At 40.4% G+C, this 14,053-nt stretch overlaps 1 protein-coding gene across 1 annotated transcript; it reads left to right on the top strand.

The window, feature by feature from the left end:
- Nucleotides 1–662: 662 nt before the first annotated feature.
- Nucleotides 663–13,760, top strand: PRPF38A (pre-mRNA processing factor 38A). The gene is made up of 10 exons (XM_080801000.1): nt 663–978; nt 2,727–2,886; nt 4,368–4,489; nt 6,175–6,260; nt 7,190–7,300; nt 10,077–10,189; nt 10,739–10,765; nt 10,873–10,970; nt 11,407–11,455; nt 12,038–13,760. The coding sequence occupies exons 1-10, from the start codon at nt 849–851 to the stop codon at nt 12,078–12,080; spliced, it is 939 nt and encodes a 312-aa protein (XP_080657126.1). The 5' UTR covers nt 663–848; the 3' UTR covers nt 12,081–13,760.
- The last annotated feature ends 293 nt before the right edge of the window (nt 13,761–14,053 follow it).

Here is a 14,053-nt window from a genome sequence, read left to right as displayed (position 1 = left end):
CTGCCTTCCCTGCGGTGCTTGGTTCACGACGCCTCAAAGGAGAAAAAGACGGAAAAGCTTCACAAGGTCAAAGCAGATAGAGGGATGGTTAAGATCATTAATGGGAATCTCAGGGCGCTGGTGGCAGGGATGCTCACGCTTCTCTGTTGGCTTCCGGTTTCCCGAACTGCAACCCCTCAGTCCCCCGCGAAGCGGGAAGCCTTTTACAAATCGGGATGTGGAAAAGAAAAATGCTCCTAATGGGCTTAGAACAGTACTTGGCACTTAACAGGGGCTTAGTAAATATCTGCTGAATGAATCAATCAATGACTGAGTCCACAGAGAACTCCAGTCTTGTCGGCTCAGATTCCCCTCAAGCCCCGTAATGCCACACTCACCGGGCGCCGAAGCCCTCTGCCCTCACCGTCTCAGCTCCAAGAGTTCGTGGAGCCGCAGCAACTCTGACCTGCCCCCGCTGGACTCCTCTTACAGCCACTGGCCGCACGCCGGAGTCAAAGCTGGCTCCTAGCTAGGAAAGAAGGTGGAAAAAGAAAATTTCGCGCCAAACGTCGTGGCTCCGCCCCCAGGCTGTCCCCGCGTTCCGTCACCAGCCAGTCCTTCAGCCCCGCCCACACGGGAGGGAATGCACGTCGTACGTCCGCCAACGTGCAGCGGCCATCATTGATTCGGTCGGCGACGCTGTTCGCGGAAGGAAGTTTCTTTCCTTGCAGCATTTCCGGTATCAAGATGGTGGCCTGAATCCTTTAGAGCGACTTTCTCCACGCTTCTCAGTCCCTCTTAGATGTTTTTTTAACCTGGATGTGACGCATTGAAGGACCCGACGGAAATAGAACTGAAGGCGTTCTAAAATGGCGAACCGTACGGTGAAGGATGCGCACAGCATCCACGGCACCAATCCTCAGTATCTGGTGGAGAAGATCATTCGGACGCGAATCTATGAGTCCAAGTACTGGAAAGAGGAGTGTTTTGGACTGACGGGTGAGCGGCAGCGCGCGGACCCTCCTCCCCCGCCTTGTGGCCCAGTTCTCCTAACTGGGAGCCACTGGGAATGGCTCCCGGGTGTGTGACTGGAGGGGAATCTGTCAGTCATTCAGAAAAATCTGAGTACCTACTGTGTGCGTAGTTTTGTGTTGAGCTTCGGAGACGCAGTCTACTGCTGCCTTATTCTAAAGCGTGTCTGTGCTGGGTTCTCTGGGGGTTTCCATGTTTAATGTAATCTGCAGAGTTCCCAAACACTCAGGGACTCTGAAGTTCTTAAAGGAACTTTAATGTACCCGAAACCCAATTCAGGGTCTTACTGTCCCTGAATCTGGACCATCTGCAGTATTTCCACGTTCGGGCCTTAATACAAATATGAGTTCTTCAGAGAAGGCTTCCAGGTAGTCTTTCAATCTTTGAATTCTGGCTCTGCATTTTAGTAGCTCTGTTATCCTAGTGAACCATGTTTTCCTCTACTGTAAAACGAATATCATAATGCCCATCCCAAAAGGTTGCTGTAAGGATTAAATGCCATAAAGTATAAAAAGTATTTGGTATGGTTACAGGTATATATTTTAAGAAGTACTCAGCAGTTGTAGTGGTGGTGCTAGTTGTTAACCACTGTTAACTACTCCTGTGCCTGTACTGTTGTTGCCACCACCATTAGCTATTGTGTCCATGGACACATCATATTGTTTTTCTCTGAGTCCCGTCAATTTTGGAGTGATGTCAATTTTGGATAAATTTTGGGACCTTTTCTCATTACATAGTTCGCTCCTTGGATGATCTCCACACTGCAGTTACATATTATATGTAGATGCCTCCAAATTTACCTCTCTGGCCCAGATCTCTGAGATCTAAATTCCAAGACATGCCAACTCAGTATGTCCGAAAGTGAACTCATGACCTTTTTCCTCCAATGCTGGATTATGTTCCCTTGATGTATTGCATTCTGCATCTTATTTCAACTATTCATCACACCTAAAAAAAAATTTTTTTCCAGTGCTTTCTACCTTGCCAGACTGTAAACTCTGTAAGCGTAGTAATTTTGTCCTTCTTTTCCCTCTACCTACATCTCCAGTATTTAGTACCTGGCTGTAAGTTTGATTCTCACCATAGCCCTGAACTTCGTACTTTTATTATTCAGATTTGAATTGACAGTCTAAAAAGAAAGTAAGGTAAAATGGTTTGCCCTAAGTTCACACAGCTAGGGTTTGCTTTTGAAAACAATTGTGGAAGGTTATTACCCCTTTTGTTTAAATGACATTTGCCCAAGGTTATGTAGCTATTGAGTCATTTGCTGTTATTATTTCCTTTAACTCAGAATCTGGCTGTTTTTCTCCAAACATAATGGTGACAGGCATGGACTCTGAAGTTAAGACTGCTTACATGTAAATGCAGCCCCTGCTCCTCTCTGGCTGTGGACCCTGAGCAAGTCACTTAACCTTTCTTAGCCTTCATTTTCCCTTAGCTGAAAACAGCCTCAGTGCAGGAACTTCAAGGCTAATTGCAAAGATTAAATGAGATAATATGACATGCTTAGCAGAGTATCTGGCATATACTCATCTTTCAGTATATATCGGCTGCTCTTATTATTACTATTAATACACAGTTGTTCTTATATTAAATTGTTGATTAGTATTCAGGAGCACCAAAGCTTGAACTAGCTTATCACCACTTCAGACTGGGATAAGCTTAGCCTAATGTGTTTGAGATGCCACTTTATTTGTTTTTGCTTTTCTTTTCAGCTGAACTTGTAGTCGATAAAGCCATGGAGTTGAGGTTTGTGGGTGGTGTCTATGGTGGCAACATAAAGCCAACTCCCTTTCTGTGTTTGACCTTGAAGATGCTTCAAATTCAGCCTGAGAAGGATATCATTGTAGAGTTTATCAAAAATGAAGATTTCAAGTGAGTAAAATGTTGATTCACTAATATAAAAGCTTCAATTTCAGTGGTCCAGAATTTGGCTTTGGTTAAGAGGAGTGAAAGCAATGTATCTTGTTATTTTGCGTGTTCTGATTGTATTGATCTTCTCTGTTACATTCTCAGTCCTGGTAACTACCCCTCGCCCCCAAAAAGCATTTCACAAGTTCACAGAAGTGAGTGCCTAGTATGTTGGTAGTACTGGATGCTCAAAGATGAAGAAAACTACATGATGTGGTAGATAAGTGGGAAAACTTTGATGTAGGTGGAGGTTCGTGTCCAGGCTTGTGTCCAGCCATGTCCAGACTTACTGTGACCTTGGAAAAGTTACATTTTGTGAGCTTTACTTTCTTCACTTGTAAAATGGAGATGATGATACCAATTCAAGATTGCTGTGACGGTTAAAGAAGATAGTGCTGTATATCTCACAATACAGAGCCTATTGCATGGCAGATATCCCCAAAATATCTTTTATTTTTTATTCTCAAGGAGCTCACAGACAAGTACAGGAGGCAGATAGAGTAGATTATGTGCTACCCTCTAAGGGATTTACATGTAATAACTTAACCTTCACAACAACCCCGCAAAATTATTATCCCTGTTACACAGGGGAGGAAACTTGGCACAGATGAAGTCATTTCCTCAAGGTCAAACAGCTAGTAAGTGGCAAAGCTGGCTTCAGTGTTCAGATTCTTTTCTACTCCATTCTGTTTGTCATATAAAGAAACTGTTCAGTTTCAGATGTCCACTTGTTATTCTAAGTGGAGAATTTGAGCGGGTAGTTGGATAGAAGAGAAAAGAAAAAGGAAATCTTACAAAACATTAACAGCTAGAGAATAGCTCTTTTTAGGCACTTACTGTGTGCTGTATGCTGTGCTTAGCACTTTACACAGATTTCTCACTAAACCAGGCCAGCAAATTAGGCACTATTATCTCCATTTTATAAGGATTGAGATAGCAAGTAACTTGCCTAATGTAACAAAGCCAGTAAGTAATGGAATCAGAATTGTAACCCAAAGGACTTTGACTTTTTTTTTTTAGAACCAGCACGCTGTGCTGCCTAGCAACAGTTTATATATTCACATTTATATGTATTATTTCTTGTAGTGTTAAGTAAACATACCTTATATGTTATTAAATTCAGTATCTCATTTGATTCTTACAGTAATTCTGTGAGGTAAATAGGTTCTGTCTTCATGTTATACAAGATATAATAGACTCTGAAAGTTGAGCAACATGTCCCAAGTTCCTGTAGCCAGTAAGTGGTAGAATGGGAACTTGTAACCCAGGTCTCCATATTTTACCTTTCGCTGCCTCATGTTTCCTCTAAAATTGCAGTTCTCTTATCTGCCAAAGAAGAGAAAGAACTTGTACATCCACTGCTGTCATGAGAAAAGCCAGGTATGAAACTCAAGAACAAGAACTTTTTAGGATGGCTTATTGTTTTACTGTCCTCTGTCTGTCAGGTACGTGCGTATGTTGGGAGCACTTTACATGAGGCTGACAGGCACTGCAATTGATTGCTACAAGTACTTAGAGCCTCTCTACAATGACTATCGAAAAATCAAGAGCCAGAACCGAAATGGGGGTGAGTATGGTACCAACTCTTCCTCCCTGAACCAGTTTTTATTTCACCAATATCTCTATCTTCACATTGTAACATACACTGTGAATGCTCTTCATCCTTTTTGTTACTGTCTTCATTTCAGTTTCTCCCTCTGCTGCATGGAGTACTCCATTAGACTCCTAGCTTCCTGTTGGTCTTACCCAATCTAACCCCGTCTGCCTACCTTTCCAACTGCATCTTATGTCAATCCCAGCCTTGCATTATTTGCTCCCTCCACATGTGCTCCATCCCATATGATCTGCCTCCATAATGACCTCTGAAAAAGCCTTCCCAAAACCTCCCAAAGTTAGTTTTCCATATGTTCCATCATCACAGTTATTTTTAATGGCCTCTTTTCTAGTGCTGTACTACTCACCACAGTATAGATTAAGTATACTCATAATTATGTAGGAATCCTACTGAAAAATAGTAAGTATATCCAAAGGGGGCAGCTCCATATATTTTACAAAGATTGTTTTTGTGGTAGAGGGGGATTCAGTGTAATGCAATCAAAACCTTTTTCTTCTCACTGAGTGTCATAACAGAAGATTAGTAACATTTGCCTTTTACCTCTACACATAACATTAAGCAGAAGGTCAGGAATTTGGTATTTTACTGTAAACTTTTATTCACTTATCAAGTGCCAGTGTGATACCAGGTATTGTGCTATGTACTGGAAATAAGGTGGTGAACAAGATGGACATGGTCATGGCCATCATGGAGTTACTTATGTTTATATTATGTTAAATTGAGATGGGGTTTTTCAGCTTATTGATAATTTGATCCAGATGATTCTTTGTTGTGGGGAGCCGTCCAGCCCATTGTAGGGTATTTGGCCGTATCCCTGGCCTCTATCCACTAGATGCTAGTAGCAACCCCATTAGTTGTGGGTGGCAAAGTTAACCCCTGTTTGAGAACCACTGAATTAAGGTAATGTTTACTATAAAAATTCTGAAAACCTATTACTTCATTTACCATATAAGGTACATGCTCTATATTTAGAAACACTGTGTTCACATGAGAAGTTGTACTTGACTTATAGGATCTGTTCAAGAACATCAGCCCTGGGTGCTGGGGTGGCTCAGTCAGTTAAGCGTCTGTCTTTGGCTCAGGTCATGATCCCAGGGTCCTGGGATCGAGTCCTGCATCAGGCTCCCTGCTGAGTTTGCTTCTTCCTCTCTACCCCTCCCCGCTACTCATGTTCTCTCTCTCTCTTAAGCGGGTCTCTCTCAAATAAATAAAATCTTTAAAAACAAACAAAAAAAAAGATCACCCCTATGCAATTCAGAACTGTTTGTGCTTCCTTTTGTGTTGTGTCTCCTGCTAATTGGGACAGCTTCATTCATTCTTTTATGCCCAGCTCCAAGAAGGGGCCTGGCATATAGATGCCCTCAGTAAAGGTGAGCTGAATGAAGGTTAAGTGATGACAAGGCTATGAATGGCTGTAGTTTGAGCCCACGTCTGTCAGTAATCCCGTCTCTGTAACTGCCAGACTGAATGGCTTTACTAGTAAATGTGCAGGGAAGGGAGGCTGCAGAGGACTCACACTTTCTATACTAAGTACTTTTTATATATAGACATTTTACATATAGAGACTTACACTTCTTTTACTTGTTGGCTATATAAACTTATTTCCAAGTTGCCTGAGCTTATGATTGTTCTTCCAGAGTTTGAACTAATGCATGTAGATGAGTTTATTGATGAACTGCTCCACAGTGAAAGAGTCTGTGACATCATTCTACCCCGGCTACAGGTAAGAGATAAAGGTCTTTTATCAGAGTCACCCTTCTCTCCCCAAGACAGGGAGACAGACAAGTACACATATACAATAAAACACTGAAGCCCATGGATGTCAGGGGTCCTCTCCCCCCCCCAAGGGTTATCTTAATAAGGAGTCTTTTTAACGCATGAAAAAGGTGATTGGGAGAGGAAAACAGATAAAGTGTATGAAGGGTAGGGCTTCAAAAGTGAGTAACACAGGAAGACTTTCTTGTTTAAAATGTTATATGAAGGAAATTGTAGGATGTAAAACGGGTAAGAGGGTCAGGAATAGTAGATGAGATCTTAACCCCTTAAATGTCACCTTTATAACCCTGCTCCTTTTCCTAGTAATAAATGATTATCCATGAAGCACCTTTCAGGAATGAGTTTTGCAGAGTATTATTTTAAAACTACTGTTGTAAAATACAAAGGGAAAAATGATACAGTAGGTTACCAAAGGAGAAAGGGAATGAATGATCTATAATGGAGAGATGATGGAGCAGGGAATTAGAAGATTAAGTTTCTGTTGTTATAGCTGACTAGCTGTGGAACCTGGTTTTCTTTTCCCATCTATAAAATGGGGAAATTAGGCCACTTCAGTGGTCTTTAAACTACTCTGTGGGACTGTTTTAAGGCTGCTGAGAGGAATAAGAGGAGACAGCCCCACATATTCCAACCAGAGTAGCTCCTTTTTTCTCTAATTACATATTGGGCTTGAGAGTGAGGTTTCATTTGAACAAGGGTTTGTTTTTTTTTTCCTTTTAAATGGCTTTATTAAGGTACAGTTGACATACATTAAACAACACAAATTCAAAGTGTGTACAATTTGGTAAGTTTTGCCATATGTATATACCCTTGAAACTGTCCTCACAATCAAGAATAGTGAACAAGGCCCCCTGACTTTCATCATACTTTCTGTAGAAACGCTATGTGCTAGAGGAAGCTGAGCAGCTGGAGCCCCGGGTTAGCGCTCTAGAAGAGGACATGGATGATGTGGAGTCCAGTGAAGAGGAGGAAGAGGAGGATGAGAAGGTCAGATACCTGGGAGCTTAAGGGCTGAAGGAGGGATAATTATGGGGAGGGGATGGGAGAATGGTCCTTCCCTGTTTTGTTTACAGTTTAATTTTTAACTTTCTTTAGCCAAAAAATACAGTATTTATTGTTAAGAGTATAGGCACTGGAGTTAAATCTCAGCTCTCCATAATCTTGTGCAAATTAATGTCAGTCTTTTCCTTTGTAAAGCAAGGAGGATGATACCTTTCTCTTAGGATTTTATGATTATTAGACGATACATATAAAGCCCTTCACATACATTGGGACATTATAATTGACTCACAGCTAGTAGCTATTAAAACAAATACTTGGAACAAAAATTATACTGTTCAGAGTTGAACCTACCCTAAGGAGTAGGCTTAGTTTAGGGGGAGAAAAACCTACTACATGATCATGTTCTTTACTAGTTAAAATGCTGAAAAGTTGAAAGCAACCTAGCTGTCAGGGAGCAGTCAGGTAAACTATCATCAACTCAAAAGACTATTAGCCAAAGCTGTTATGAAAAGTATATGATAATGTGGAAATGCATATGGTTAGAAAAGAAGGATCTGAAACTATTCTATATATCCAAAAAGGCTAGGGGGAAATAAAAGAAATGCTGGTTTGTGGATACTGGATGTAAATGGGAAGTGTAGCTCTGAGCCATTAGGCTCCCTTCAAGGTGAGTGCAAAAGGAAGCATTATCTTAGTTCATAAATTTAAAGCCAAGCAATGCTGAGGTGCTCTTCTGTGGTGAGTGAACCAAAAGTAGGCATTCTGTTTTTCCTTTTTTTAATGGAAAATTTCAGTCACTTACCAAAGTGGAGAGAATGTGCTTCCCTTTACCCACTGTCTAGCCTCTATAATATCAACTTGGCCATTTTACATATTTCTGTACCAGATTGTCCCCACCCCACAATTTTCTTGATACAGATCACAACCATCATATATTGATTGCATTCATATTTCAGAAAAGGTCTAAATATGATACCGCTTGTCACCCCCACATCAACAGTAATTTCTTAAAATCAAATATTCAGTATTGAAACTAAAATTACACTGTAACTAGAATTTAAATAAAACTTGAAACAAGGAAAAAAATATTTATTCACATTTCCCCAATTGTCCTATATTTTTTAATAGTTTGAGTGGTCCATAAATCAAGTCATATTATTCTGTACAGATTTTTACAATCTGTATTTTTTTTATTGTGTCCCTGTGAGGTCACTTAACATGTTCACTTGTCCCTTGTTATCTTCTGTAAACTAATTCCTTTTTTTTTTTTTTTAAGATTTTATTTATTTATTTGACAGATCACAAGTAGGCAGAGAGGCAGGCAGAGAGAGAAGGGAGGAAGCAGGAAGCAGGCTCCCTGCTGAGCAGAGAGCCTGATGCGGGGCTCAATCCCAGGACGCTGGGATCATGACCTGAGCTGAAGGCAGCGGCGGCTTTAACCCACTGAGCCACCCGGGCGCCCCCTGTAAACTAATTCTTAAGAGCTGGAGGCTTAATTGCATTTGAGGTTTTTGTAGGCTTTGGAGTAGAGCAACACTACTTCATAGTACTGATGTCTGTTCCTCCCAAGGTGAGCAAAGCCTGCCTCTCTTTTTGTTGTATTAGGAGCCACTGTGCCTAGATGATCTCTGCCTAGACCCGTTAGAGGTTGTGAAATGGTGATATTCTAGTTCCTTGTTTTTTTTTTTTTTTTTTAAATCATTTGTTACCTATAACACTGCTATAAAGAGAAATCTCCTGAATCAGTATTGTTTTTCATAGGTACAGTTGATACAGAAAAGGTAAATATTGGGTTATTTATTTCTCAGTTTTTTAAATAATGAGCTGACTCCATAGTATCCTCCCAGTGTGATGAGCTTTTGTCCTTGGTAACATTATAAACTCAAGGATTTAAGCAGATTGGATGTGGTTTTGAACCATCATAGTCCTTGTTGATGCTGAAATTGTCCCCTCTTTGGCCAATGGAGGGCGGTCCCCAAGTTGACACACGAGACTGATAGAATCATCGTAGCCTCAGACGCCTTGTCTTGTGAGGTATGTTCTGTCATGTTTTGTAAGCTGCTGTCCCCAACCTGAAATTAGCCATTTTTCCAGGGAGCCCTTGCTTTCATTTACAGGGAAAATGATACTTAGATACCACAATCTGGGCACTATAAATGCTCAGTGATATGGTTTGGTTGGCATTTCTCTAGAGTTGGCAGACCCAGAGGAAAATTTTAAAATAAAGTACACTTTATACAATCTTACTGATTTTACATCTGTATCTCCTTTCACATTGAAAAATCTAGCTTCTGAAGGAGAAATGCACAATTACTTAGCTCTGACTCTTCTCACAGTCACATTCTTCTCACAAAGTCCCTAGCCTTTTTGGATATATAGAATAGTTTCAGATCCTTCTTTTCTAACCATATGCATCTAACTATATGCATTTCCACATTATCATATACTTTTCATAACAGCTTTGGCTAATAGTCTTTTGAGTTGATGATAGTTTACCTGACTGCTCCCTGACAGCTAGGTTGCTTTCAACTTTTCAGCATTTTAACTAGTAAACACTAGAACAATAGTGGGAATACTGGAAACAGTTCAGTTTTTTTATTTGGTAGTTGTTTTTGTCCTTAGAGTTATCTTTGTATTCATTGTGTTTAAAGTCACTTGAAGGTAGAATTTGGGACAGGATAAGGAGCGTGTATGTACTGTCCCTAAGTGGTTTTCTGTAAGTCTGTGCTCATCACTGACCTACTATACATTTCTTTTCCAGTTGGAGAGAGTGCCATCACCTGATCACCGCCGGAGAAGCTACCGAGACTTAGACAAGCCCCGTCGTTCTCCCACATTGCGCTATAGGAGGAGTAGGAGCCGGTCTCCCAGAAGGTAAGGCCCTACTCTTTGGCCTCTGTTTGCCCGATGCAGTAATTGCTATAAAACAACCCACAAAACCTCTGTGTCAGACAATAACTGTTTATTTAGTTCATAAATCTGCAGTCAGTGATTTAAGCTGGGCTTGGATAGGCAGTTTAAGTACATGAACCTGTTTTGTGACCATCTGTCTATTGGCTACTATAGGATGGCTTTTAATGAGGCAACTCATTAATGGGGCAACTCTTCTCTTCTCTGTGTGTATGTGTGTCTCATTCTAGGCTGGGTTAGGCATGGTCTCAGGGCAGTGGCAGAATTCAAGAGCAGACAAGCTCAGTGATGCAAATTTCCTTCCAGTATCATGTTGGTATATCACATCTGCAAATAGCCCATTGGCCAAAGCAGGTCACATGACCAACCCCAGACTTAGAGTGGGAGGGTGCTAATAAAAAGTTACAGGACTAAGGTCATGGATAACAGAAATGGGGGAAGAATTGGAGCAATTTTTGGAATCTACAACTGCAGCGCACCTACTAAGGTTCTTCCTCTTTTCTTTTTGTACAGGCGGAGTCGATCTCCTAAAAGGAGGAGGTGGGCCTTTGGTTGATTTGTAATGAAAGACAGGGCTTTGGGGAGGGAGGATGCTGTTGTGGTGAATATAATGTCAGATAAAGGGATCTGACCGATCATTTCCATAGCCCATCCCCTCGACGAGAAAGGCATCGGAGCAAAAGCCCAAGACGTCACCGCAGCAGATCTCGAGATAGACGGCACAGATCCCGCTCCAAGTCCCCAGGTACAGCATTTGGGCCTTTTGCTATTGGTGGTCTTAAAGAAATACAGTAAGTACTTAGCCTCCTCCAGTGCAATAGCCTGCTTAAAAGGAAGTGAGAATAGAGTTCACATCTTTACTTTCTCTTATAAGCTTTGCTGAAAGAAGGATGAACTTCAGTTCTTTCATCTGAAATTATAGGAATAAGATCTTACATAGTGGTAAAAATACTCAACGTGATGTTTGTGAAATTAGCCATAACCCCTGAATGCATATGAAGTGCGTTCAGTTCTTCTGACACTCCCCCATAGTCACATACAGTTCAGAAAGGTGCTACCAAGAGGTGTGTCTAGCATAAGCCAAAAAAATATGCCAATGAAAGGGCCTGGGGGAAGTGAAAATGACAGCGGAGGTGGTGGTGGATAGAGTAACACTCATCCAGTGGCCTTTTCTTCCCCAGGTCATCACCGTAGTCACAGACATAGGAGCCACTCAAAGTCTCCTGAAAGGTATGGACTGACCTTTAAGAATTTTTTCTTAATTCAGAAATCAAAGTTCCAATCACACAACTAAGTTAGACCTGAAATTTTGTTTTGATGGGGTATTTAGGAATTTCCCTTTTTTACATTATAAAATTGGCCCATTGTCCTAAGAATTACTAGAATTATGTATCTGTTTTATGTTATTTTGTTTTTTCCTTGTAGAATTGTAGCTTTGATAGTGGGCATGAGCTTTGGTCTCAGACGACCTGTGGTTAAATCCCAACTTCAGACACTTAACAGCTGAGTGACATTGGACAAATCACTCTTTTGATAAACTTTTATTAGAAATTATTGCTATATGCTATACACTGTCAGGTGCACTTTTAACCTCTCAGAGATCATTTCCTCAGTGGTAAATTTTGGATAGTAATACCTCAATCAGTGTTGCTCTAAGACATAACACCAAGCACATTTAATGAATATTGGGTATCCTCTCTATCCCCATCAGTATCAGCATACCCCATCTTACTCAAAAGTTCTTGCCTAGCTCCTTGAACAGCTGTTATTAAATTTATGTTAATTTATGATTCATATGTGTTACCATTTCAGATCTAAGAAAAGCCACAAGAAGAGCCGGAGAGGGAATGAGTAATGGACTCTGTTTGGTTTTAGTCCAAATGGCCACCTGTGGATCCGAAGGCATCTATGTGGAAGGATTAAGATCTACTCCCCAGGCAGCTATGAGAATATTTTAGCTCTTTTTAACCAAGTTTCTCCACTTTTTTTCCCTTATATGAAAGAGGTGCTGAGTTTTGTATCTGAGTCATATTCCACATTTGAGGGATAGTGCTTCCCAAGGGCTGCTTTGTACCCCTTTGTGCAACCAACTTTGACGGTACTCAAATTTATAAGGTTAGAAAGGACTTGGGTAGAGAGGATGAATGATGAGGATGGATGTGGCTGCCTGTTGACCCTTTTGTTATTAAATTTTATACACCCATTTTCCATTTCTCTGTAGTTTAGTTTTGTTTTGCTCCATGATGGGAACTGTTCTGAGAATCCTGAGATTTGTGCTGCTGCTACTACACTCAAAAGCCAAATCAGTAAAAACCTATTACCTCCATTTCTCCCTCTCCCCAGCAGGACCATGTAGTAATAATAGCATGAGAACTGACGAGTTAGCAGCAGCTTTGTAAGAAGAAAAGAATGCATTCAAATATAAGACTTCTCTGGATCATTTAATCCAATTGCATCGAACAGTTCAACAGTGAAACTTAATACCTTTTATACAACATTCTTAAATGATATTTCTTCTTCCCCAGGAGCCTTGAATTCGAGGTTATGGTGCTCAGCCTTTATCTTGTAAGCACTGACATTATCCAAGTATAGTCAGTAGCAGTAGGGCAACAAGACTGAAAAAAAAGGAAAGTATCCAATACCACTTGGGGTTTTGACCTGAATTGCTAGAAAATAATGCCATTCATTCACAAAGCTACAAAATACAACAGGAAGAGGCCAGGCTTTAGAGAGGCATGTGGTGAAAGTTGTGTTGGTAAAGAAAGTGTTGCATTCAGTTTATCCTAAAGTGTAATTAGAGGCTTCTGTGGTATAACTAGATAAAGCCCAGATTGTTAGAAATAGGAACTGGAGTTGAGCATAGTGACCTAACCCGGAATTGACAACATTGAGGTAATTATGAAGATGCAGAATTAAATGGGATTGCCCAGGAAGTGTTTATGTAAGAAAGCCAACAACAGAATCACTGGCAACACTCAACACTGGTGAGACGGAAGCAGTGCAGTTAACCAACTGAAAATGGAAATGAACCATTCAGAAAGGTGGTAAAATTAGGAGACAGTATGGCAAAGAAGCTAAGGGTCTGAGGATTCAGAAGCAAAATAAGAAATGCAGAGTGTCCATAGGCACTGATAATCAAGAAGGTGTTGGGATCTTTGCTAGTTCAGTCTACCAGTACTTACCTTTCCTCCTTTCAAAAGGGAAAAGTGAAAAAAAGGAGTGGGGGAGGGGGAGTGTTTTGACTTTCTGCAGCTCTGGAGCCAGTAAGGATTATAAGACCAAATGCCTGATAGTATCCAGCTTCTTGGGAAGTTTTATCTGGTCATATATTCTTTTGCTTGCTATTGAACTGAAGGACTTTTGCAGCAATATTAAGCATTTTGGGATATTTGAGATTTCATATTCCTCAATGATTCCTCTCCTGATAATACTTGAGCTAATAAAAGTTGACCATAAGGGTTCTTGTTATCCATTAGACAACTATATATAGGACTGCCTTTAAGAATTAAATATAAGCACCTCTATTTACATCTGTTATTGAGTCCTAACAGTTTCTTTCTTTTTTTTTTCCTAACAGTTATTTCTTTACCAAAGTAATTTAGATGGAAAGAAATGTCTTCTGGATTAATGACCTATGGACCAACAAAGTTAGCATTCAGTATATTGTTAAAAATATTCACTTTAAAATATAAGATTAAAAAATTTTTAAAGACCCCAACAACTTTTAATAACAGAAATAAGCATTCTCAAACTACAAACTTAGTGCATACTTACTCAGGTATATGGTGAAATCTGAACCAAATTATAGTTAACACAGCCAACTTATAG

Source organism: Martes martes, assembly GCF_963455335.1.
Source record: "Martes martes genome assembly, chromosome: 4".
In the NCBI taxonomy this organism is placed as follows: Eukaryota; Metazoa; Chordata; class Mammalia; order Carnivora; family Mustelidae; genus Martes; species Martes martes.
This window is presented reverse-complemented; position numbering and strand designations above follow the sequence as displayed.